The sequence below is a fragment of the Hyaena hyaena genome, unplaced genomic scaffold (assembly GCF_003009895.1).
Source record: "Hyaena hyaena isolate Hyena2069 unplaced genomic scaffold, ASM300989v1 scaffold_1187, whole genome shotgun sequence".
Taxonomy (NCBI): domain Eukaryota; kingdom Metazoa; phylum Chordata; class Mammalia; order Carnivora; family Hyaenidae; genus Hyaena; species Hyaena hyaena.
The window spans coordinates 494,898-519,737 of record NW_024081819.1 but is presented as its reverse complement, the minus strand read 5'-3'; the positions used below and the strand labels follow the sequence as shown (position 1 = coordinate 519,737).

General features: G+C 47.3%; 1 protein-coding gene across 1 annotated transcript in view; it reads right to left on the bottom strand.

The window, feature by feature from the left end:
• Positions 1-6,459: 6,459 nt before the first annotated feature.
• The window catches only part of PXDC1 (PX domain containing 1), a 29,484-nt gene continuing 11,103 nt past the window's right edge, over positions 6,460-24,840 (bottom strand). Inside the window, exons 2-5 of the mRNA XM_039222746.1 lie at positions 20,999-21,090; positions 20,191-20,308; positions 11,790-11,901; positions 6,460-7,660 (exon numbers count right to left, since the gene is read on the bottom strand). Of these exons, the coding sequence (XP_039078677.1) occupies positions 7,543-7,660; positions 11,790-11,901; positions 20,191-20,308; positions 20,999-21,090 (440 nt within the window). The 3' untranslated portion in view covers positions 6,460-7,542. The remainder of the gene's footprint in view (positions 7,661-11,789; positions 11,902-20,190; positions 20,309-20,998; positions 21,091-24,840) is intronic.

The window sequence follows — 24,840 nt, the reverse complement described above, 5'->3', positions numbered from 1 at the left end:
AAATAAATAAATAAATAAATAAATAAATAAATAAATAAATAAACATTAAATAAAAACTCCTACACGTCTTTCACATGTAAAAATACTTCTAAAATCAATAAGGCCTTATTCAACAAATACATTCATCCTTATTTGTAAGAAATTTTATGTGTTCAGGTATACCTTTGCTTCTTACATGGCAATGGCAAATTTTTGAAGCAATCTCATTCTCCATCAATAGAGGCCTCGTTATATTCACATGAATTGATGGTGGCTGTACAAGCTGGTCTAGCTCCTGGGGAAGATGATTTGACTATGTCTACCAAATTATGAATTAATGGTCCCTGTAACATAGATCTCTCGCTTTGGAGGGATTACTTTACAGACATACCTATATTTGAGAAAGGTTCTCTTCTGCAGTATTGTTTGTAATAACCAAAGAAGTCTGGAAACAGTGCACCTGTCTGTCTGTAGAGGATTGGTCAAATAGAGTACTCCCACAATAAAATGTTGTGCAGATGCCAGCCAAGGATGGGGAAGCTCTTTCTGAATGGATAGATAAAGATGCTCAGGGTATCTTGTTAAGTAAAAAAAGCAAGATGTAGAGAAGTGTGCATAGTATGCTATCTTTTGTATTTAAAAAAAAAAAGTGGAGAGTAGGAAAAAAATGGGTAAATGTATGCTTACTCGTATAAAAACTCTTGACTGACAGATAAGGAACAATGAAAGTGGTTATCCAGGTGTGGGTAGAGGGTTGGGAGAAATGGCATATGGAGGAGACAGGAAGGAAAATTTTCACTGGCTATCTTTTTATTCTAATCAGGCTTTCCTCCTCATTATTCCACCCAAACTGCTCTTGTTAAGGTCAACAATGACTTCCACTATGCTAAAATCCAATATGCCTTTCTCCATAGTCACCATACTTAGTTATCAGGAGCATTGAACACACTTGATCTGTTTCTATGCTGAAATACTGTCTCTGTTTAGCTTCTGGACTCCACATTCTCTTGGTTTCTCTCCTACCTCACTGGCCCTTCTCATTCTTCTTTGCTGGTTTCTTCTCTTCTATCTCTCAATGTTGGAGGGCCCCAGGGCATAATCTTAGGGATATTTTCTGTCTACACCCACTTCTATGGTGATCAAATCCGGTCCTGCAGCTTTAAATAGTTTGTCTTTTATTTTGGTAATTCCCAAATTTCCACGCTCAGATCTGCTCTCTTTCTTGAACTTCAAAGCCAAGTAATAGTGATAGTCATTTCAAATTTAACGTGTCCAAATCACTCCCTGCTCTTCCTTTTGAAAATCTGCTCTGCCTTCGACATTTCAGTTGAGGGAAACCAAATGATCTGGTGCTTGGGCCCAAATTCTTATAGTTACCCTCTCATACCCAATGACCAACCCAACCAGTGTTCTTTACTTTCAAAGTTACCACCATGGTCTACAATCATCGCTTCCTAGATTACTGAAACACCTCCTGACTGGTCTCCCTACTTTGACTCTGGCCCCTCAGTCGTATTCTCTACCCAGCAGCCAGAATGACTCTTATATACTTCATATCTTATTACTCCTCTGTTTAAATTCCCCCTAGGGTTCCATAGCACAGTAAAGCCAATGCCTTACTGTGGCCCATAAGGTCCTCATATCACCCCCAAGATGTGCACACATTAAAGAGACAGGTGCATACGTTAAACGTATATATACATTCATATATACTTCTGGAGTATACCCAAGAAACTGGTCATAATGGTGGTCCCTAGGGTAGCTCGGGCATAAGGATGAGCAGGAACTTGTGTTTCAAGAAGCATCACTTTGTATTATTTTGAATTTTGTATCAAGTACAAATAATATCTGCTCAGAAAATAAAATCAAATAAGAATAAAAGGTTGCCATTGTGAGTTATATTCCAAAGTTCCAAAGTTAACACAATTTATTAGAATTAAGATATGCTAATTCTCCTTTAATAGGAAGAATGGACCCCAAGACTTGACTGTAAGAAATGTCTGATTATATTCAAGTGTCTGAAGAAAGGATGTGTCTTAGAGAAGTGCAGTCAGCCACAATAGCATTGCAGAAGCAAATTTGTTCAGTGCCCACCAATCACCAACCGGTGGAGAAATCTTGATCAACCCAAAATACTCTTGACCAAGCGTTTGGTCCAGTAGAAAGCCATAACTATTCCATCCAAAAGAACATAAAGGATGAAAAATTATGCGCCCCCACCTCCTACCAGCAAACTCTTCCTGGGGAAGTGTTTCCCTGTTGAGCAAGGATGCTGCAGGACCAAGAAGACAGTCTACCCTCCCATAATCCTCCTCTGAATATTTGAGTCAGGCAGGCAAGGCCATCCTGACTTTGGAGATGTTACTGCTTATAACATCAGTGAGGCCATCTCTATTGTCTCTTCATTCAACTCTTGGATTTCCAATAATTCATTGCTTGTCTATGACAAATTTTCACTTGTCCGCAGACAAGTGAAATGAGAAAAAATCAGAAATGAGAAAAAAAAAACATAGAGTAGTTACTTTCAAAAATTGTTAATCTGTTGACTCTGGTGTCAAAATGCCTTCCATAAAACTCTAGTCTTGGTCCCACTGTTATTTCTAGTGGCATTTAATATAATTAATGTCCTCTCTTCTAATTTCCATATTCATGAACAAGCTTTAGATCATTATTCAACTTTTCCCACTTGCCAGGAGCAGAAGTGAATGCACGAGCCAGCCATAACTTCTAAAGATTCTGATTCCTGGATCAGTTGTCTCTGTTGTAAATAAATAAATGGCCAGGCACTTTGGTGTTTAGACATCTGTCTCAAGATTGTTTAATGTGAATATGCCCACAGAAGAAAAATTTGCTCTCAAGATTTACTGTCTGGAGACCAAGGGCAGCCCCTAGGTTATGGCAAATTCACAATCTTCTTCCAAGTCCTACTACCCCTATCTTCACCCCAACCTGCAAATACAGACAGGAGCAAATAAGAGAAATTCTAATGCTGTGCCCAGCAATCTAATAAAATTAGGCATGTCTAAGATTTGATACACTGAGTCCCTGCCAAGTCTGTTAGCTGTTCACCCTCTTTGATTAGGGGCAAAATTTATCAAGCTTGAGCAGACCACTGAATTCTGAAGTGCTTCAAGACACATTGTTATTGACCATGAATGCTAAGTTATATAGACTTAAGAAGACTTCTTTAGTTACTGTAAAAAAATAGGTATATTTATATTTGTTTGGTATTTTCATAAAGAAATATTAGAATTCTGCACTAGAAATTAATTGGAATTAAGGAAGATAGGTTAGGGGCAGGAATAGGAGTGATACGTTTTGTGCTAAACCCTTCAAATCATTTTGAGTTTTGCACCACAGAAATATATTACCCACTGAAATTAAGAAAAAAGTAACATCTATGGGCCTGGGTGGCTCAGTTGGTTGAGCGTCTGATTCTTGATTTCAGCTCAGGTCATGATCTCACGGTTCATGAGATCAAGCCCTGTATTGGGCTCTGTGATGATGATGCAGAGCCTGCTTGGGATTCTCTGTCTCTCTCTCTTTCTGCCCTTCTCCTGATTATTCTCTCTCTCTCAAAATAAATAAATAAGTTAAAAAAGATTTAAGAAAAAGTAATATCTATATCTATATGGAGCCTTGTACCTATTGGAAGATTTTTGCATGAAGCACAAAGTCATGCCACACGTTTGGTTTTCTCTCCTCATCAGGGGATAAAATCAGATCCCTCTGTAGACCAAGGACCTATAGGGATTAATATGTGTAATAATAGCATCTTCTAGTTTCTATATTTGATGCTTAGACATCTTGGGATCTTGTTTTTATTGGAGAGGCCGTCCCTCCCAGGATTGACCAATTCCTAGAGATAGTAAACAACTTGCCTTTGAGCACACCTTTCATACGCAAACCAGCCAGTGCAGAACTCACAACCCCACCACCTCCTTTATGGGCTCTCATACTTTAGGCCACTGTCCACCTGCCCTAAACATCCCGAGGCCAGATATCCGACAAGTAGAGACAGCCCTTATGCCCCAGAGCCCACTGAAATTATTCAACCTAGCCAATCCTAAAGCTGCTTACCTTGCCTCTGTTTCTGTCTGTAGAAATCACAAAAAGGCTCTTGCCCCCAGGCCCTCCCTTCTGTGCCTCCTGACCAGCCCTAGTGTCTTTCCATGTGGCCCAGTGTGGTGTTGAGCCTTCCTCCTCTTGGGATCTGTGAGTAACAGACTATCTTTTCAGTGGCAATCATCTGATCTGGTGGCCTTGCCATACTTGTATAATCATAAAATCTATATTTTAATTTTTTTGAGAGAGAGAGAGAAAGAGAGAGCAAGGGAGGGTCAGAAAGAGTATCCCAAGCAGGCTCTACACCAGCAGCACTGAGCCTGATGCGGGTCTCAAGCCCATGAAACATGAGATCATGACCTAAGCCAAAACCAGGAGTAAGACTCTTAACCAACTAAACCATGCAGACAGCCCCTCCCCCCTATAAAATCTACATTTTAAAACAGTCTGAGCCTAGAGTAGAATACTGATTTGCAGGGGACACATTAGCGCACCCGACATGGGTCAGAAATGTCACCTGCAATAAAAATGCTTGTAATTTGACAGAATGCCCTCTTAAATGAAGACCAAGAGTGCATTCTTTCCCTAGCAGGAGAACGCAGCCAAGGTGAGGATGCATTGCTAAGGGCGGTTTGGCTGCCAACACCGCTGCATATATTTCTATTAATGAATGTTCTATCTGTGAGAACTGTGTGGTTATTAATCAGCTCCCAGTCTGCTCAATTACCAGGTAGCTTGTGCTTGTCTGCTGTCCCACAGCAAGGACACGTTCTGCCCAGCATGTCAATTCTGCAGGCTCATCAGAGGGCAGACCTAGATCATGTCCTCACTGTGCATCCTCACTTCAAGCAAAGGTCCTCCATGAAATACAGCATCTATTTACAACACAAAGAGCAGAAGACAGCCCCCCCCACCCCACCCCCCGCCCAGTCCTGCCTCTAACTAGCCTTTGCTGAAAGTTCCTTTGGAATAGAAAACTTAGGAAACTTTCATTTGATTTGCCAAATAATTGTTTTAACTGCATACCCCTTCTCAGGGCCTCTCTAGAGGAGTAAATGAATTTCTTGACAGTGGTTCTCACGATTCAGTAATAAAGGGCAGTGTCCATGCCACCTCTGCCAAGGGCTTCCTGGTTACCAGGGCAGCACAAGAGACGTGTCACAGAAGAAATAAGATGAGAGGCAGGTTGTTCTAAAGCAGTGTCTGGAGAAACGTGTGGGCAAGAGTGCAAACTTCCCACATGAACTTGAACTCCTCTGCTGCTGATTCTCTGAACTGATGGTTTAGAAGCTCAAAGTTCCTCATTCTTTTACTTGGAAAAAATTCTCGTCTCTGCTGGTTTTTTTGTAACCCTTCAAAACTGGAATATTTCATGCAAAAAGTCCCAATTTCCAGCTCCTACTGAAAAACTGGGAGAACTGGCCACACTGGGCTCACACTACTGGGTGGAACAGTCAGCTAAACAAAGCAATGGGAATGGCTCCCTTTCTACAGTGCACGAGCTGTGTGTTTGCTCCAGTCCCCACCACTCCCCAGTGACCTTCCAGTAGCGAAGGCCAAGTGCTAGCAACCAGTTACCAAACCACTTAAGGAAATATTTATTTGTACTTTTGATTCTTTCAATTGTGGGAACATGAAGAATGAGGCTACATTGTGTTTTTCCAGGAAAAAAAAAAAAGGAAGCCAGAGAATATTCTGATGTGCTTCATAGGAAACAAATATCCCAACATCTGACCCTTAGTTGAGAAATCTCACGGTGTGCTAAATGGAAACAGTGAGACTTCTTCAGTGAAGGCAGAGAGAGGTCTCATGGAGCCAACCTTGGGACCTGATGGGGAAATACCATCCAAGTCAGCTGAGAAGCAAAGGCAGCCGCCTGACAGTGGCTGGATAGAAGGGAGAAGCGCTTCTGGGGAACAGGGATAATGAAGGTCAACAACTGAAATGTAGGTAGTGATTCACTAAATGTGGTGATTGATTCTAGTCTTAACTGTCAGGCAAGCAGCCCCATCCTTGGACAGAATGGAATTCACCGTGAAGAGAAGAAAGGCAACTGGTCAACCCCCATCAGTCACCCAACAGCCTACTTGAAAACAGAGTGCATTAAACTGAAGGCAGCTGGAAGGCAGAGGGAAATGCAGGTTGCATGGAAATTCCATATGCTATACACTTGGGTCACGGAGATTTCCTAGGATTTCCAAGAGGAACATGGAGAAGGTGGACAGATGACCCAAAGTCAAAAAAACACAAAACACAAACTGTTTACTCACTTTTCATTTTGGACAGATTATTCCCTAGGGTGAGAACAGAACATATTTCCTACAGAACAATGAGACCAGAGTGCCCCGTGGCCAGCCCTGAGGCCACAAAGAATAAAAAGAGCCATACCTTGACACACCAAACATCTTCAATCCATGAGTAGAGTAATACACTTTATTTAATTAAAATAGATTAAAAAACAGACTGTGTAAAAGAATTAGGATTCTCAATAATTTACTAGTATTTACATTAGCAAACGTTGGTCATTAGTAGACACCATGAGGAGATAAGCACACAGAACCCAGACCCACCTGCTCAGGGGCTAAGAGGAGATGCAGTGCTTTCCTGTTGATTCCCCGCTGCAGGTCAATATGGCCATGACATCATTGAGCTTGGTAAGCAGCAGGAGAGGTGAATTTCCCGTGGTCCAGGGCTTAGAACACTGCTACCCCACGCTGCCCAGCTGAAGAGGTGCTGGCAGGACCAGGCAGGAACTCTCTTCCTCTTGAGAAGAATCAATACTCCTCAGTCCCCGCTCACGGCACCTGCTCGGCAATGGTCTCCCCTGTCCCCGCAGCCAATACGCGCCATTCACAATGACCCTTCTGTGAAGAGGCCCTTTGGCTGACACAAAACCCACAGTTTCCAGATAGAAGGTGAAAAACAGAAATGAAAGCCACACATCCTGGTTCCCAGGGAAATCCGGGATTACCTAACATTCCCTGCGTATGTCGTCCAGAACTTGGCAACCCAACACAGTCTCACAGGCAATGTTTTGTGCGCTTGTCGAGAGAAGGAATGGTGGGGAGGGATGGTGGCTGTGCGGCCCTGGGCCCACTGCACCCAGAGGAAGGCTCCTCTCCAGGAAGCAGTCAAAGAGAAAGGAGGAACGTGGCCAGGCCCTGGGTGCTGCCAGGGCACCCACATGTCCTGCAGGCACTTGTGACAGGTCTCCCACACGGGGGTGGGGAGCGAGTCCCAGGGGTGCAGACACAGGCTGGTAGTGTCGGGTGCAGAGGGAAGAGCCCTCAGAAGCAGCAGGCTGTGTGGGACTCTGATGACCTGGCTGACCTAAGGGTCAGCTCTCGCTCCAGGAAACTCCACTGCTCCACTGGCAGGACACCTGGGCCTCTCAGGCACCGTCCCCCGCAGAAGCACCACCTGGCCCAGGCCTGGGGCAGAGGCTTTGCCCACTGCCCAGCAGTCAGGGTTGAGGGACGGTGGGGGCCCAACAGAGACTCAGTCCAAAATGTCCGTCTCGAAGGGGACCAGGTGGTAATAGGATAGGTTGGTGACATAAGCTGCTGGGTCATCGCCATCCTCCAGCTCTGAGGTAAACTCACTGCCGTTCTCAAACCTGAAACGGAAAAGTTCAGAGGTGAGGGCTGGGGCTGGCTCACTGACTCCCCATCCCCACTGAAGTGGAGGAAGAAAGGGCAGAAGGTCATTGGCAGCAGGGCGCTTCAGGGTCAGTTCCAAACACTGCAGAAAGGCCCTTCCATGATGCTCTTCAGGAGGCATCAGACCAACAGGCCGGGTCCTTTAATGCATGAAGTGTGGGAAGAGTCATGATTACAAATTATTTAGGTGAAATGGACCCTTCTCCAAAGACTGTGATAGCTCTGGTTTTTACTGCCTTAGAGACTGCTATTTGTATTCATTAGCCAATATTTACTGAGGCATTCATTCATTCACAGAGCGATTATTTTTCTCTATCTAGGGATCGTTCTGTGTCTGGGGACACGGCAGTTAGCCAGGCAGGGAGTAGGTCTGTGGGTCTGTGGGAATGCACGCGTACCACATGCTGGGCCCTGCAGACAACAGCAAAGATGAGTGAGAGAAGCCACTGTGGTCACAAGCTGACAACCTAACCACGTCCCTGGGACACGCTCACGGGGGGCTACAGGGACAGAGAGCAGCCGTCCAGAGAAGAGCTAGGCAGGTAGGGGAGGCAGTGGAGGTTCACAGATGGAGGGCTCCTCCTAGAGGGGGCCTTCATCTGAGAGGGGGTGTGCACGGGAGGAGGGGAGGCAGGTGAATATGTCCTCCAAATATAAGATGACTAACACCTTCCTGACATTGATTCCCATGAATTGAAACCATTTCCAATCCCTGTCTAATGAAGACATGGCCTCCTAAGCTAGAAAAAAGACTCCAAATTAAAAAAAAAAAATGCTTCACAGAGAGAAAGAAGCCCCTGAAAGACATTCACCCAAGGAAGGGAAACAGAGAAGCTGCTTTCGCTGTTCCCACTTTCATCCTCAGTCCTGACAAAGCAACAAAGCAGGGCAGGGCAGAGGTGGGCTGAGGCGCCCCCCCCCCACCCCAGGCTCTCCCAGGAAAGCGGGGCCACAGCGCACATTGTGTCCCTGGCACTAAGTAGTACTGCTGGAGTAGCTCCGCAATGCCTGTAAAGGTTTGGCATCACCAGGAAGGGTATGAACTGGGCAAACGACATGGCAGGGGGCATCTGCTTGACTGCACCGGCCAGAGAGCCACATAAGAGGCCCAGCCTGCCCGTGCGGAGAGCACTGGGCAGACTCCTGCGGATTCAGAGGTGGGGCTTCCAGAGAGGCAGGCTTCCTCTCAGTGGAAGTTGAAATTTTAAAGTGTTGGAGGAGGTTTGAAATTGGACAGAAAAGGCCACAGAGGTGCGTCTTCTTTAACTCCGGGGGGGGGGGGGGGGTGTGTATGTGTGGGGCCTCGGCGCACGTGCAGGGGAAGGGCTGCCCCCCCCACCCCCCGCTCCTCCTCCTCACTCTGCCCGCCCGGTGGTAGCTCCAGAGATGTAGCTGTGGATGTGAGTGTGCGCAGCCAGCCAGGCAGCATGTCTGGTGGAGAGAAGACCTACTCTCCAATTTTATATTACAGGATGTGATGTCTCTTCGGGAAAAGCAGCATTGGAATGAATAAAAAGAGGACTTTTGGGTGCAGAGAAAGGCTCAAGCCAGGGGAGGGACAGAACCAAGATGCAGCCCTGTGGGAACAGCTTCTCACCCTTTCCTACACCACCTGCCCTCAGGTCAGGTGACCCTGAGAACCCAGGCTGGGAGGGGGGCTGGGATGCTGGGGAAGGTGAGTCACCAGGCTGAGTCCGGTGGCCCTGTCAGCCCCCAATGGCCCTCACCAGGTGTGGCAAATACGTCTGCTCCTAACCTGTGAGGACAGACTGGGGGCTGCCTCATCCCTGAGTGAGTTTCCTGGAAGCCCGGCCACCACTCCAGCCAGCTAGGATGGTCACCAGGCAGAGGCCCCACTGTCACGCTGACTCACATCTCTGTTAGGCATATCCCTCCCATTCCCTGAATGCAGTGGGGTGTCCCTGTCCTGTGAACTGGAACCTGCCCTCCCACGGAAGCATGGAGACTGCCTGCTTGGCTTTACGGCACAGGTCCTAATGGCAGGCTTGACAGCACCAAATTCACCGTGTTGGGGCCAAATGGTCACGCCTGGGTACCACCGAGGACAGCTGTGGCAGGGAGGCAGAGCCCTGTTACTCACTCATCATCTCTCTGTGACCTCCCACCCCATCGTCACCTCCCTCACCTGCCTGGAAGCCCTGTGCAGTGTTAAAACAGGCTGCTTCTGAGAGAGCCCAGCAGCAGATCGTTAGCTCAGCTGTGCTGCTCTACATTAGGCACCTAGAAAAAACCCTGGCAAGCCCCAGTCAGGAATTCCCTCTAAATGCTCCCCTGAGCCGTGTGGAGGCAGACATTTCTTTGTTAAGCTTTTCTGGTACCACAGGGCTTTTTATTGCTCACTTCCTGCCAGCTGGGCATCCTGGAGTCAGGGGGCCACAGACTGGGGGTGTATCATGCTTGTCCATGTGAAGCCGCGGGGGTCACATGACCACCCTTGCTTTCTCTCTGAGTGCCTCTCCTCAGCAGAACTATGCACAGTTCAACTGGCTTGTCAAATTGGGCCAGGTGCAGAGATGGCCTCCTTAGGCCTCCTGATGGTGGAAATGGTCCCCCTTGGGAAGACTGTGGGGCCAGAGCCAGGACCCTGCAGGGTGATGAGGAAGGGTCTCCACCTGTTTCTCCTCTGCCAAGATACGCCCTCACCAGAAGTTCCTCCTGTGAAGTTAAAAGTCCTCTCCTTTCCATCACCCTGCTTAATATACAGCCATCTTGTTTCCCCATGGTGCCAGCCCTGTGCCAGCATGGAAGACCTTTAGGTCAAGAACTATGAGCTACCTATATACACATACAGTGGGTGCAATGCCATGTGGTGCCATGCAGAAGAGACAATAGCATTTCAAAGAAGGGCCACCCCTTACAGCCTCACGAGCATATCCTTTTACACAAGCATTTCATGACATCGCCATTGTGAGGGATCCCATCCACCTAGGCAAGTGGGCGCTGTTGGCCAGAGCCAGTTCCACGGGCCTGACAAGGCTCCTGCTGTGTGACACAGCAGGGGTCCAGTAGAGGAAGCTCCGGTCACCTGTACATCCTGGGGTCATGCTCTGCTCTGCAGTCTGCTGGCCTTGCGTGTGTCTCAGCACATGAATCTCAGTTCATTTTTATTTGCAGCTCAGCGGCTGGGGCAGGATGTAGGACTCCAAGGCCCCTTGATCCCGGGCTGTGCTGCCCATGTATCACCCACAGGGAGACCCTGAGCACTCAGAGCTGCCTGCGGGGGCTCCTGGGCCGAATGTCTCACAGTCACCATCTGAGATCTTTACAATGACCCTGTGAGACCATAGTGGGCCCCACTCTGAAGAGAAGAGAAGCTGGAAGAGGTTAAATAGCTTTCTGAAGCTCACACAACCAGGAAGAGCCCTGGGATTGGCCTGGGAGGTCAACAGAAGCCAAGGTGTGATGTCCCCTCAAGCTGCCTCCCAAGGATCCCCAAGGACATGACCTGGATGTGCACCAATGATGGAGGCTGTGCCTCTCGGGGACCCCAGGTGTTGGACTTTCCTAGAGCACTTATTATGGTCAAAGTTCCTTGTTATTAGAGGAAGAACAGGGGAGGCAGTGGTGTGGCTGGTGGTCCCACCTTCACTAATCAGACTCCACTAATCAGCAGGCCCAGCAGGGCCAGGCCTTAGCCCATGGGTACACAGAGGGCACCTCAGAGTCAGGAGAACCTCCAGCCCTGCGATGTAAGACCATGCAGGTGATGCTTCTCCCATCCCAGGAGACCAGGCCCTTTGAGTGAGGAGGCCTACAGCCCCCATAGCCCCTCAGGGCCCAGCACAGAACAGACCTGAAGCCTGGCAACCTCTCCTCAATGCCCCCTCACAGCTAGCTGCTTGCTCCCAAAGGGTTTATTTATCAAGCTCTCACTGTCCCCTAGAAGAGGCAAACATTAGATATTAGGTATTTAGATAAGAATCCAAATACAGGTAGGATGCCTCAATGATCTGGCCATATCTATTTCCTCTAGAGCTCTGGCTGGGCAGTGAGCCCCAGCCCCCAGCACCAGCTGACCATTCAGGGAGCCCTTCTATAAAATTATATTCAAATCAATGTACTTACAAATGCTCTGCGGGATCCACACCCAGGTGTTGGTCTTTTCCGTTTGGTATACTGTGGTCAATAACAATTGTTTCTGTATTTGCTAAGCAAAATCCATTGGACCTCATGATTTCTGAAAAATGAGAGCAACAAAGTAAATATGCAAGAGAGGCCATAAGTTTTGGGCTTATATCAATCTCCCGACATCCCCCTCTGTCTACTGCCCCAGATTCTCCCCCACACTGTGAGAGAACATTCTGCACCCCAGAGGCCCATTCTGGAGCTCTGTCACACAGATTCAGGAGCTGATGCCAACCTCCACAGAAACCACACCTGTGGGCCCCACACAGGCCAAGAAGCACACTGCTACCCCCGAGAAAGATGCCCTGGTTGTACCAGCCCTGTCCAGATGCCTTCCCCATTGGTTTAAAGCTGGGGTATAAAGAGTACTGAGCTCCAATCTATTGGTCTGGGTTTGGGTCCGGGTCCATCACACACTGCCATGAGGCTCTGCACAGGGTATCCAATCTCCCCTGTGCCTGAGATGTGGATAACACTGTCTACCACCCTGGGTTGCTGTGAGGGTCAAATGAGATCAGTATGCATTTATATTTATATTTAAGTTTATTTATTTATTTTAAGAGAGAAAGAGTGTGCGAGCAGAGTAGGGGCGGGGGATGGGAGGGGGAGAGAGAGAGAGAGAGAGAGAGAGAGAGAGAATCCCAAGCAGGCTCTGTGCTGTCAGCAGAGGCTGTTGTGGGGCTCAAGCTCCCTAACTATGAGATCATGACCTGAGCCGAAATCAAGAGTCAAATTCTTAACCGACTGAACAACCCAGGCACCCTGAGATCAATATGCATTTTAAACCAATGGGCAAATTCACTTTTTTACTTTATATAATTCTGTACACAAATTGATTTTTTTTTTACCTGCAAGCACAAATTTTGGTAATTAAAAAGGCCAACAAAGAAAACGTCTTCATATGCCTACATAGGCTGTTTGGGGTTAGCTTCTGAGGGTGGAAGTCTGGTGCTTACCCAGCACTGGGAGAGGAAAGAAAAGGGATGCATGAATGGGTGGTAGCTGAAACAGCACCAGCTCGGGGCCCAGACACTGCGGCTCAGCCCAACAATGAGTTCCATGGTCTTGGGATTCAGCATCCTCAACTGGAAAATTTCAGAATAGTGATCTCCTTTGAAAGGAGCCTTTCAACTCTGAACTCCCATGAACTTCCAGATTCCATCACGTCATCTGGTCCATTTAAGTATGAGGAGCCAGTGTGGCTTGATTCACCTGTAATATCTGGTGTAGCTTGTATTTACATTTCCCCAGGGAATGTGTTTCTGTCACTTTAGTAGGTTAAACACACTCCAAGAATATATCTGGTAGCCATTACCAGTTCTCTTTGTTGTAGTTCTCCAGCCCTCTCTGAGGCTGGCTTAGCTCCTAACCTCAGCTCTTAGCTAAGCTTCATGTTCATGACCCTTGTCTGTCTTCTCAAATCAGGCCTTCTATTTACTTCACCTTAAAAAGCATGCTTAAGGGGCACCAGTCAATTAAGCGTTCAACTCTTGTATCAGCTCAGGTCATGATCTCACAGTTCATGAGGTCAAGCCCCGCATTAGGCTCTGCACTGACAGTGCGGGGCCTACTTGGGATTCTGCCTCCCTCTCTCTCTGTCCCTTCCCTGCTTCCTTTCTCTCTCTCTCTCTCAAAATAAGTAAAAATAAACTTTTAAAAATGCTTACAATAGACTCCAAATTTCTGCGGCATTCTCAAATTGGAAGGATTAATATTTTCCCATTCAAGGTCTAACACATAGAAACACACACAGCTCGACATATCTTCCCTCTCCTACTGGCCTATCCCAGCCAGCAAGACATCCCTCACTGTCCACAATCTCAGTGGGCATCTGATGCAGTTGTCTGGGGGACTGTTTCTTTTTTTTTTTCCTTATATCTTGTATTATTAGATTAAATAATTTAGATTATTTTATTCCCATGCATGGATTTGTTTTCATAAGTATAATTATAACTTCCTATTTATTTTTAATCTTTCTAGGTATTGGTTCTCAGTTCTCCGAATTTTTCTCCATACTAAGAGAATTAGGGAAACTACACAAAAATGAACAAAGAAAAATGGGAGATTTCCTCCTTACCCCCACAGGACTAAAATGACTCTTGCGCAGTCAGATTTGCCTAGGAATTGCTAAAATATCTTCTTGACTTTCTGCAGAAATGACAGCTCAAGTTCCTTTGGTTTTTTGAAACACCAGCCCAGTTAGTCACACTCTGGGTGACATCAGCACATTGCTCTTCCTGCCCACCCCACCAGGTCGAAGCCAGCCCACCTGGTGCCCACCCGCCTTCCCTGTGCAAGAACAAGCATGGAGACTCATGGAGAGCCTGAGTCACTAGATGGAGCACCAAAACCCAAGGAGAAGTCAGTGCTTGGAGCCTCTGGGAGCAATGGCATTTCTGTGTGAGAGAAGATGACTCTGAAGATGACTAACTCTTAACAGGAAAGACTGAGATTCCCTCGCCACTCAAATAAAAATGCATGGCAGCAAAGAACCACTTGCTTTATTGAGTTTTACTAACTGACTCAAATATGTCTGTCTCAGAAGCACATAAAACCTCAGCCAACTGACAGCTTCCCACCCCTTCTCCCACCCCTTTGCTAAGGGAATTTGGAGGGGAAAACCCTACAAGTGAAAACAAATGTAGATTCAGCAAAACATTTCTGAACACGTTTCTGAAGAGTTGCCTTGCATGGGACCTTCTGAACTTCCTAATCTTTCTTAAATGTGAAATTTGGAGTTCTAAAACATGGAATCTGCCCATCCCCCAGAACAGATTTGTAACAAATCATCCCTTAACTGCCTAGGCAAAGAAACCTCTGTACACAATCATGTGGTCTAATTGTTTGCAAGGCAAGCTGGAAACTCTAGTTCTGCTGCTTGTGCCTGGGGAACAAGTTACTTCTTGCTCAGTTTCTTCATCTGCAAAATAGGAATAATGGTACCCATCCCAAAAGACATAGGTGGAGATGACATGAGACAGTATTTGTAAAGAATCTAACAAATGTGGAGGGTTTGAATAATAGTAGTGAAGATATCATTATTGCTAACGTCTTAGTATCTGTCATGTCATGCAAATAGAAAGAACCAAAGAAAATGTTATGATTACAGAAAAGTGTTAACCTCCGAAGCCTATCTTCAGACATATTTAAATGTGAATTTCTTAGGAGTCAGCTTAGTACCTATAGCAAAAATCGCTGGCCAGTGTAACTGCTTTAATCACATACATGACTGATTCCATGAAGTAGTGCACTTTCAAGCTACTTTTCTGCATTCATATATGTTTTCACACGAAGAGTTCTGTTTTGCCATTTCTTAACTTTCTATTTTAAGCTAATTTTAGAATTATAGAAAAGTTACAAGAACAGTATAGAGTTCTCACAGAACTTCCCCCAGCTTCTCCTGATGTTATTATTCTACATAACTATGGTGCTGTGAAGAAAACTGGATATAATTAAATACTTCCCCTACTTGAGTGTCACAGGCTTTTTCACTGATGTCCCCCTTTTTTTCTGTTCCAGATCCAATCCAGGACCCCTTATTGCCTTGAGTTGCTGTGTCCCAGTTTTGTACAACCTCTGACGGTTCTCAATCTCTCCTCTCATCTCTCATGAAAGCAACACTTTGGGCGGGACTGTGAGGTATTTTATCGAAGCTCCCTGGATTTGCCTGATGCTTTTGCGATGTGACCAAGGTGGTGCGTTCCAGGCAGGAATCCTGCAGGCTGACCCTGCGTCCCCAACGTGCATCCTGCCAGGGGGTGTCTGCTGTCAACAGGCCTTGTTTCCAGAATGTCCATCAGGTTTGCTTGCATAAGAAGTTTCTGCCACCTTTACTCTTTCTCTTTGTGGTTAATAAATATCTCAGGGGAGATGCACTGAGACTGTGCAAAACCTCAAACTTCTCCCCACCATCTACCAATGGATCTTTTCTGCAACGATTATAGCTGACCCTTGAACGATACAAGTTTGAACTGTGTGGGTCCACTATATGTGGATTTGGTTTTGGATAAATACAGTACAGAACTGTAAATGTCTTTTCCTTATGATTTCCTTAATAATGTTTTCTTTCCTCTAGTTTACTTTTATAAGACTATAGTATATAATACATATAACATATAAATACATGCTGTCAACTGTTTATGTCATTGGTAAAGTTTCTGGTCAACACTGGACTACCAGTAGTTACGTTTTGGGGGAGTCAAAGTAATACATGGATTTTCGACTGTGGGGGGTGGGTGCCTCTAACTCCCGTGTTGGTCAAGGGTCAACTGTACTACTGTGGCGTTTGTCTGGTGACGACTTTACTATAGTTTTAGCTGTAGCCATGTTTTCATATGCCCCTGAGGCCATCATTCCTTCAGTTCAGTAATTCCTACATTCCTCTTTTTCAGCAGACACTAGCTCATTTCTGAAAGCATTCATAGTATAGCCACCGTCCATCCAAATCCTCTCTCCCCTTATACTTTCAGCGCAGTCCCAAAGTACCCACCTCTTAATTAATTGGCTACTGGACTAACCTTGTAAGGTGAAAATTAGAGTTGAGATTGTACAGATGCTTGGTTAATGAAATATGAAATTATAGTTCATTTCCAGTAGCCCCAAACCTGAATAAATTATATTTTTATGGCTTATGTTGATTAGTCCAAAATCTCGGCTGGGGTTTATGCTTAAAAGCACAGACACACCCATAGTGTAGAAAACTATATTGGGGCGCCTGGGTGGCTCAGTCGGTTAAGCGTCCGACTTCGGCTCAGGTCATGATCTCACAGTTCGTAGGTTCGAGCCCCGCGTCGGGCTCTGTGCTGGCAGCTAGCTCAGAGCCTGGAGCCTGCTTCAGATTCTGTGTCTCCCTCTCTCTCTGACCCCTGCTCACGCTCTCTCTCTCTCTCTCTCTGAAATAAAACATAAAAAAAACTATAAGTTTTTTTTAATTCCATAAACATTTAGATTAACATGGGACGAAGAATCTTTAAGGCTGTACTGGCCCAAAGCATCCCTGAAAGGGCCACAGAGATTCCTGACTGCCTTGCTGGGGCCCCAGGATGTAGCCTGGTTCCCACGTTGCTAGTGCCTGGCGCCATCTAGTGGAGTCCTGACCACAAGGCTGTCTCAATAAAAGAAAGAAGAGGCTGTGGGTTCAGAGCCTGTGTGCCTGCCTCCCTGTAAAGGGAAGCAAGCCTCTGACAGCCTAAGTCACGTGCCTGTCCCCCATGGTGCCACCTCCATAAATGTCACATCGACAGCATAAAAAGGCATTAAGTAATCAGACAGGAGAGGAGGAGGAAGGGTGTGGTGAGTCACAGGAGGCTAGGGTGTTTTCATGACTGAGTGCAATTTAGCAGGTTTTCACCACTGAGTGGAATTTAGCAGGATCTGACATATGGGCAGAGTTTGTATGAATAGAGAAAAGACAGGGGAGCCCCACAGAGGGGAGGCTGAGGGTCTGGAGCAAAGAGTTCCCTGGTGACAGGATCAGACTCCGGCATGCTTGGAATGACTAGGACAGTTGGCCTTTACCATGAGCGTAAGGTCCTGAGAAAATGGATGATCCTAGGAAGTCAGAGTTTTAGGATGACCGACTTCAGTATTCAGGGTGTGTGCAGGGGCACGTTCCCCGACAGACCCTGCTCTCCAGAGCCTGAGGCTCCCCGAATCCATAAACACCCACAGGGGAACCAGCCTGAATAACATGGCTTGCCCTTGTGCAGGCTAGTTCTCCAAAGGGTTGTTCATGTTACTATAAATAAAAGTTTCCCTGAAAAGCATTTTTGAATTTACCATGGCTCATTGTCTTCCTATATTCGTTTCCTCCTTCTGTGAATAATAAAAGTACATCTTACCTCCTGGGGGAGCAAACGCCCCCTCACTGCCTGCACATCTACACACTAATTTACAGTGAGACGCACTCATTCAGACAGAGTAAGGGCTGGCTAGTCCTGAGGCAAAGATGGGAAGCTTGGGAAACTTCCAAGGGAGGAGCCCCAGACTTGGTGCCCAACAGATCAGTGCTGGTGAACAAGATGGGAGAATCTTGTTCTCCCTGGAAGGGTGCAGATGCTTCTCAGCCTGCTAACCCTGAGAGGGATGTCTCTGACAGACACCCTGGCCTTTGTAGAGTGTTAAGTCTTTCAGCATAGACTTACAATAGATGTTTACAGACTTCATTGCCTTCTGTGCCGACACAAAATTGTTTCAGTTTCTTCCACCCCCTGCTGTGTCCCTGCAGGCTGAAACCTGTCCTCAGTCCTTGCAAACAGACCCAGAGCATGTAGTCCAAACCTCACCTGGGATGCTACACTTACCCCTGTTAATTTTCACCTCATTAGTCTCAGCCCTTTAGGGTAAACATGGGTCCTGCGTTTATCCGAGTCGCAGGTACAAACAGAGGTACAAACGAAGACAGAGGGCTGGGAATGTTCTAGCTAGCTGCATTCCAGGAATGAATCAGAGCAGTTCCATGCAGCTCAAGTCTGTCTCTCTCATGTTCAGGGCCTTCAGGGTAGCCTGACGCCACTGTTCAGCTCCTGACACCAATACAAGGCCCTCAAAGGGTTCTGTGGCTTTTTGCTGTCCAATGTGCTCAAAACAGAAAGAAAGAAGGCAAAACAGAGACACCAGTTCTGGGACTCTTCTCCTCTGGGCTAAAGAACAGAGACTTGCCCACAGTCCTGGCGACGGCTGTAAAAACCCAACATGACTGACAGGTTCCCGGAGCCCTGGCTGTGCCCTATAGGACTGGGGTCCATAGATACCCAACTAGGATAAGTGATGCCATTTCTCTTACAAAGGAAGTTTCTGGATGTCAGGTGCCAGCTACGGAGAGATGCCCAAACAACCCTGCTCTTCTGAGAACATACAGGAAGCTATGTTGGGTAGACATCAAAAGTAGCAGACCCCAACAGACTCAGGCCTAACAGCCATCCTGCTCACACGCAGTCACATCCAAAGTGTTTTCCATGCCAGAGCCCTGGGACTTGCCCATCCTGTCGACGCCACCACCACCACACAAAACTAGGAATCTCACCCCTGCTGTGTGACACACAGCTCTGTAAGGACACTTTTCCACCAAAGATATCAGCCACCACCATTCTGATGTGTCCACTGTCTCCCGATCACCAGGAACCCTCAATGCCTTCTTACGAGACAGCTCTGGGCTCCGACGTGCTGTCATCTGTGGACTCTTCTTCATCAACTTCCTGAGCCTTCCTCCTCCACTGCTGCTTCTTCCCTCCTCCCTGCTCCATTCAGAAATAGAATGCTGGACATAGAATCCCTCCTCCGCATCTTCCCACAGGATCAAGACGTTCTGCAGGATCTCACCTTCAGCCAAGCTGTATCTCCTCTCATAAGAGCTTTTCCTCCTTTTCCAGCCCTGTAGCACCTCATTCGCAAGCCACCTCTTAGGGCAAAACAAGCTGACCGTCCATTGCCTGGGGGAGCCCCGCTCCTGAGGCTCCCAGGATAGAGTGCTTTTCCCCACAGAATGCCCCTCAGCAGCCTTTACCACAATCATACTGCAAAAATAAAAGTCTACTGTCCTAACAACACATGCAGCCCAGATCCAGAAAGCTACGAAACACGGTGAAGTCCAGGCCTCCCCTCCCTTGCCATCTGCCCCTTGGCTGAGCCAGCCTGCAGCGCCTCCCAACTGACCATTCACTCTTCCTACTGCTGGGACGTCTGTCTATTTGGGGCTAGAAGGCACGGACCGGCATCAAGGCCAGTGATGTCTAACCTAGCTTCCCTGTTGTCCTGGGTGCCCTCAAACGAAATCCACTGCCACCTTATAGAAACTATCTTATTTTAGCACGCTAGACTCCTGATGCCAGTAGTTCACTTCAAAAAGCCCCATTAATGTTTTCATCATATACTATTTTTTTAAGTTTATTTATTTTGGCAGAGAGAGAGAGAGAGAGAATAGGGGAGGGGCAGAGAGAGGGAGAGAATCCCAAGCAGGCTCTGCACTCTCAGTGCGGAGGCTGACTTGGGGCTCGAACCCACGAACTGTGAGATCATAACCTGAGCTGAAACCAAGAGTCGGACACTTAACCAACTGAACCACCCTCTCATGCCTCTCACTTATTATTTCTTAGGCATGTTCCAATTTATATGCCATGTTACTCGCTTTGGAAATAGGAAAAGTGTAAACTGCAGGCCAGGAGGTAGAAAACAGTGTGTTACGTAAATCAGGCCACAGCCTACACCCACTATTTTCATCCTTCCATGGCACTGTCCTTCTGGATCCCACAGACGCAGACAGCGAACTGCAAGGGTTTCTGGGAAACCGCAGCCATCAACAGCAGCACCTGCCCCCACCCCATGTCTTCCCCACAGCTCTTACCTGATATTTTCACCGGGCTTTGAAAGCTGGGTTGAATTTTATGGACATTGTCATTTTTTAACACCTGATCCAAAGGAGATCTTTCAAAGAAGGTGAGCACAACTTCTGACCTAGAATACTGGGAATAAGTACATTAATTACTAAAAGTTCATCCTCCATCGCGGTGGCCTCATCTGATGCTGACGTCCCTACACTGTTTGGACGCTCTGCGGGGCTTCACTCAGGGCACGCTCTTCATTTACTTCACGCCCCATGTGGCAAGAACGGAAGGCCCCAGGGACAAGTGGGATGGGGTTAATGGAAACGCTGGCGAGTTTTTCTGAGCACTTGGTATGTGCCAGTGTTCCGCACTCACGTCCCTTCACCGTACGATAACTGTGGTATGTCAACCTTCCCCGTTCACAAGTGAGGAAACGGACACTATGGGAGTCAAGTGGTGACCACCTGACTCAAGCCCAGGCTCTTACTCACGACCCCACGCAAAGCTTGCAAACTTCATCTGCTAACACTCTTCTTGGCTCCCATCAACCCTCTTCTAAAACACCCTCTGCAAGAGCAGTGGGCTTCTGAGCAGAGGCAAGAAAGCAAGACCACCGCAATGGAAGGACCCTATCTCTTCCTACTCAATGCCTCCTTGGCCCCTCAGTCCCGCTTCTTCCCCAAGGAGAAAACAACGGAGCCATACCACCCCACACAAGTCTTCCTTTCCCCTGGTTACACCCCACCCCCCACCATGGTCTGAGACTTCCACCAGCTGGCAGGAAGTGTCCTGACCTCTCACCCCTAGGCCGGACCAGACGGTACTTACTTTGCAGGGCATGCTTATGATGGTCTTTAGCAACTTCTCCACTTCATTGAGCCTGGTCTCTATATCGTGTGCATCCTTTATGGCAACCAGCCCTAGAATCGATACAGAAATGCCATAAAGTCAAAAAAACAGACCAGGAAATGTGCCCCTAAATTAAACACAGAACAAGAGGCATCCCATGCCAAGTTTGCCCCCTGCCATTCTCTATAAAAGATGTCTGGGAGTATTTCCTTAGTCCTACCCTGAAAGGCCTCCTCTAAACCTTATTTTGAGTTTCAATGATCCAATGAATGATCTACGTGTGTGCCGGTGTGGACAATGTCCATCCAAAATGAGAAGTCAGGCTGGGGATCACTCAGCCCCCTGCCAGTGTGGTGGCTGCAGCCAGGGGAGGCTGCCCAGGACCTGCCTACCTGCCCCCCCCCCACCCCAGCTTCAGCTGACCTCACCACAAGGCATATGTAAATAGAGCCCATATTTAGGCCAGTCATTTAAATGCTGGGTTTGGAAGGGAAAAAATCAGATCTTTAACCAGAAAAACCCAAAGTGGGTATGACTCACAGCACTTTTCAGGAATCTGAACATCTACTCTCGGTTACACTTACCAGAGTCCCAAGTGGCTGTTAGAAAGTATAGTCTTTTGTTTGTGAAATACTAGAGCTGGCAGCCTGGAGACCCGGGGTGTGCTTCCCTCTCCCCATGAGCAGTAAAGGACACAAACCTTCCCCTTTCAGTTTCTACACATCGAGGGCCGAGGGATGGGGGGACAGGATATTCCCACAGGCACTGGCCTCTTCTCCATACTTCGTGTGACCCAGCATGACTGTCTCTGAGTCATGACCAAACCAGACGCCGGAACCCCAGAACTACTGTCATTTGCTGAATCTAAGTTTTTCAGTTCTGGTTTGGTTTTGCTTTGCAGGAAAAAGGTTTTTTGTTTTGTTTTAAGTTTATTTTGAGAGCATGGAGTGAGTGGGCGAGGGGCAGACAGAGAGAGAGAGAGAGAGAGAGAGAGGGAGGGAGGGAGAGAGAGAATACCAGTCATACTCCTTGCCAACAGTGTGAAGCCCCATGCAGGGCTTGACCTCACAAACCATGAGATCATAACCTAAGCCAAAACCAAGAGTCGGACGCTTAGCCAACCAAGCCACCCACATGCTCCAAAAGGGATGTTTGTTTTCCAGGCAAGTCATTGACTGAGACTATGTAAATGATAAAATTAATTTCCTGAACTACATTATTAAGGCAATCAGAACATACATTGCTTGGAGCCAGGGCCCCGCCCCTAAACAGGAGTGAGGGCATTTCTGAAAGCCTGGGTGGTAGCAGGGGGGTCCCTCACCTCGGTCTGAGTCAGGGACAACTTCTAGCCAAGGCTGGAATTGTTCCTTCAACTTCCTAAAGAACAGGCCACCTGGGGTGTCAGAGGGGCCATCTGGCCCCGCCCACCTCCTCAGCCATGTGGGCCCAGGTGGTCAGCCCATAGCTGTTCAGGGAGCAGGAGCCCCAGGGGTGGCTGGGTGGGCTGTGGCTCACCTGCTGAGAGACCTGCAGGCTCTGTCCACACGGACACACACCCCAGTATGACATCCCAGCAGTCACCAGAGAAAGGGACTGGTCTTCTCCCCTCTTCCTTGGGTTACCAGGCCCCACCACACCACCCTGCATATTGTGGGAAACAGAGAAAAGAAAGAAAATAGTGGCAGATTCTCAGGATGCTTCTCCTTAGGCCTCAAATTCCCTGCTTAGAAACACACACACACACACACACACACACACACACACACACACACTGTGCCACCCTTGCCACCAAAATGCTTTCATCTTCTGTTTGCGACAGCAGATTCTACACAGGAAAAGAGGGCAATGCAAAACGCACTGCAAAACTGTGTTTAAAGAGAGGACAATTGAATAAATCGTCTCCACTGAACGATCAAAACTATTACTAAATGACAACCTTTATTACCTCTAGAATATAAGTTTTAAATCAATCAAGTTTATGACACAGTGGTTGTGTTTTAATATTCTACAAGTACATTCGTAGATTAGCCTCTTGTATGATCAATGCGTGCAACATATTCAAACCCATTTTATAGAATATAAATCATAATTTAACAATCTTAAGTTAGCACAGAGGTTTATGATTCTTGCATTTTTGCCTTAAGGACATATTTTTGGTTACGTCTTTAATGTAATTAATGTTCAGCTCCTGGTTGGGTCTATAACCCCAAAGGGTAAGATTTAGTCAGATAAATGCATTCTTTTCTATACTGATCTTTTTGTAGGATGGCCAGATTTCACAAATAAAACATAGGACACCTTAGTAAAATTGGAATTTCAGATAAACAGTGAATAATATAATAGTATGGATAGACTTCTATAGAAAACTTATTGGCTGTTTATCTGACATTCAAACTTAACTTGGGGCTCTGTATTTTATCTGGCAACACTGTCTTCCTGGTAGGGTATTCCATTTGCCAGAACCAAGTAGAGAAAGGCAGGAAGTACTGGAAGAGGCCTCTGGAAGTACCTGATGAAGAACCTGATGAAGATACTGGAAAAAGTATGGGTATCCTGGCTCAGTGCACAGACCTTCCATGACCAGCCCCACTGCACCTGCCCAGCTCTGTGCCCTGCAATTCCCATACTCTCATGCCCACCTCGAACCCAAACTTCTTGACCTTCCCCCACTTCCAGGCTCCTGGACGGGAAACCCCACCCATCCCTCAGGGGTGGGCGCATGTCATCTGCTTTGCGAAGCCTTTCCCACACCCGAAGATGGACTTCGAGCTGCCTCAGGGCTCCCAGAGAACCCCCTGACCACCTCAGTATTTGCTGCTCGGCACTGTGACTTCTCCTGGGCCTCCGGGTCTCCCCAAGTCCACCGCACAAACCTGAGGGTAGGACGTGCCTGTGGCTCATCTCACCATTATATGATGTCACTGAGCACAGGGCCTGACACAAGCGGGGCATCCGTGTTTGTTGGCTGTTTGCTGACTGTGTACAGTTGCATAAGAGAGCACAGAAGTCCGCTATCAGTGAACACAAGTCAAGCATGCGTTATCTTCCAAGCGTGCACTCCGTCTTGCCCATGGGACAGTGACCCTAATTCCGGCTACTCGGCACCACACTCAACCAGACTCCAGCCAGAGCCTCCTGCCAACCGGCTCTAGGTTACAGGCCTCGCAGGAGAGCTACCTCAGAGCAAAGGGGCATAGCGTGTGAGTCACCGGCCGGTCTGGCTCGATTTTATCTGTAAGGGGTGTGGAACCACACTACTCCCTTTGACCTGTCTTTGTCTCTGAATGACAGCCAGACAGTCCTCCTTGGAAATGTGAACATGCTTCCAAACAAAAGGAGGAAATTTAACCTGGGAGGGAAGAGGCTGGAATCCCCCACTGCAAGAACAGAGAGGACAGAAGATTACTTCTTAAGCTCTGGGCCTTCAGCCGGGGACACATTTTATCATTTGCTTCTTTCTCAGGGCTTCCTGGTGACAATCAAGCCTGCAATCTGGATCATCTCCCTCAAGGTGCCGTCCTCCTTTCTCTGAAGAAATGCATCCATGGGGGGGACAATCAGCACTGGCCTCTTGCGCAGCAGGGACCTCAGCTAATAAAAGGCAGAGATTCCTGAAATGATGCATCCAGCAGAAAGTGGTGAAAGCCGCCTAACAGCAGCGATACTAGCTCCACCACCCAGGCTAAGAGCACAGCAAGTCTCCCAACACCCCAAACACAGGCATGAAGGAGTCGCCACCCTCCAGGTGGCTCCTGGCTGCTTGGTCAGATGTCTGCATTTCCCTCCTGTCCTGGGCCCTGGACATCACCCTTCTCGACTGT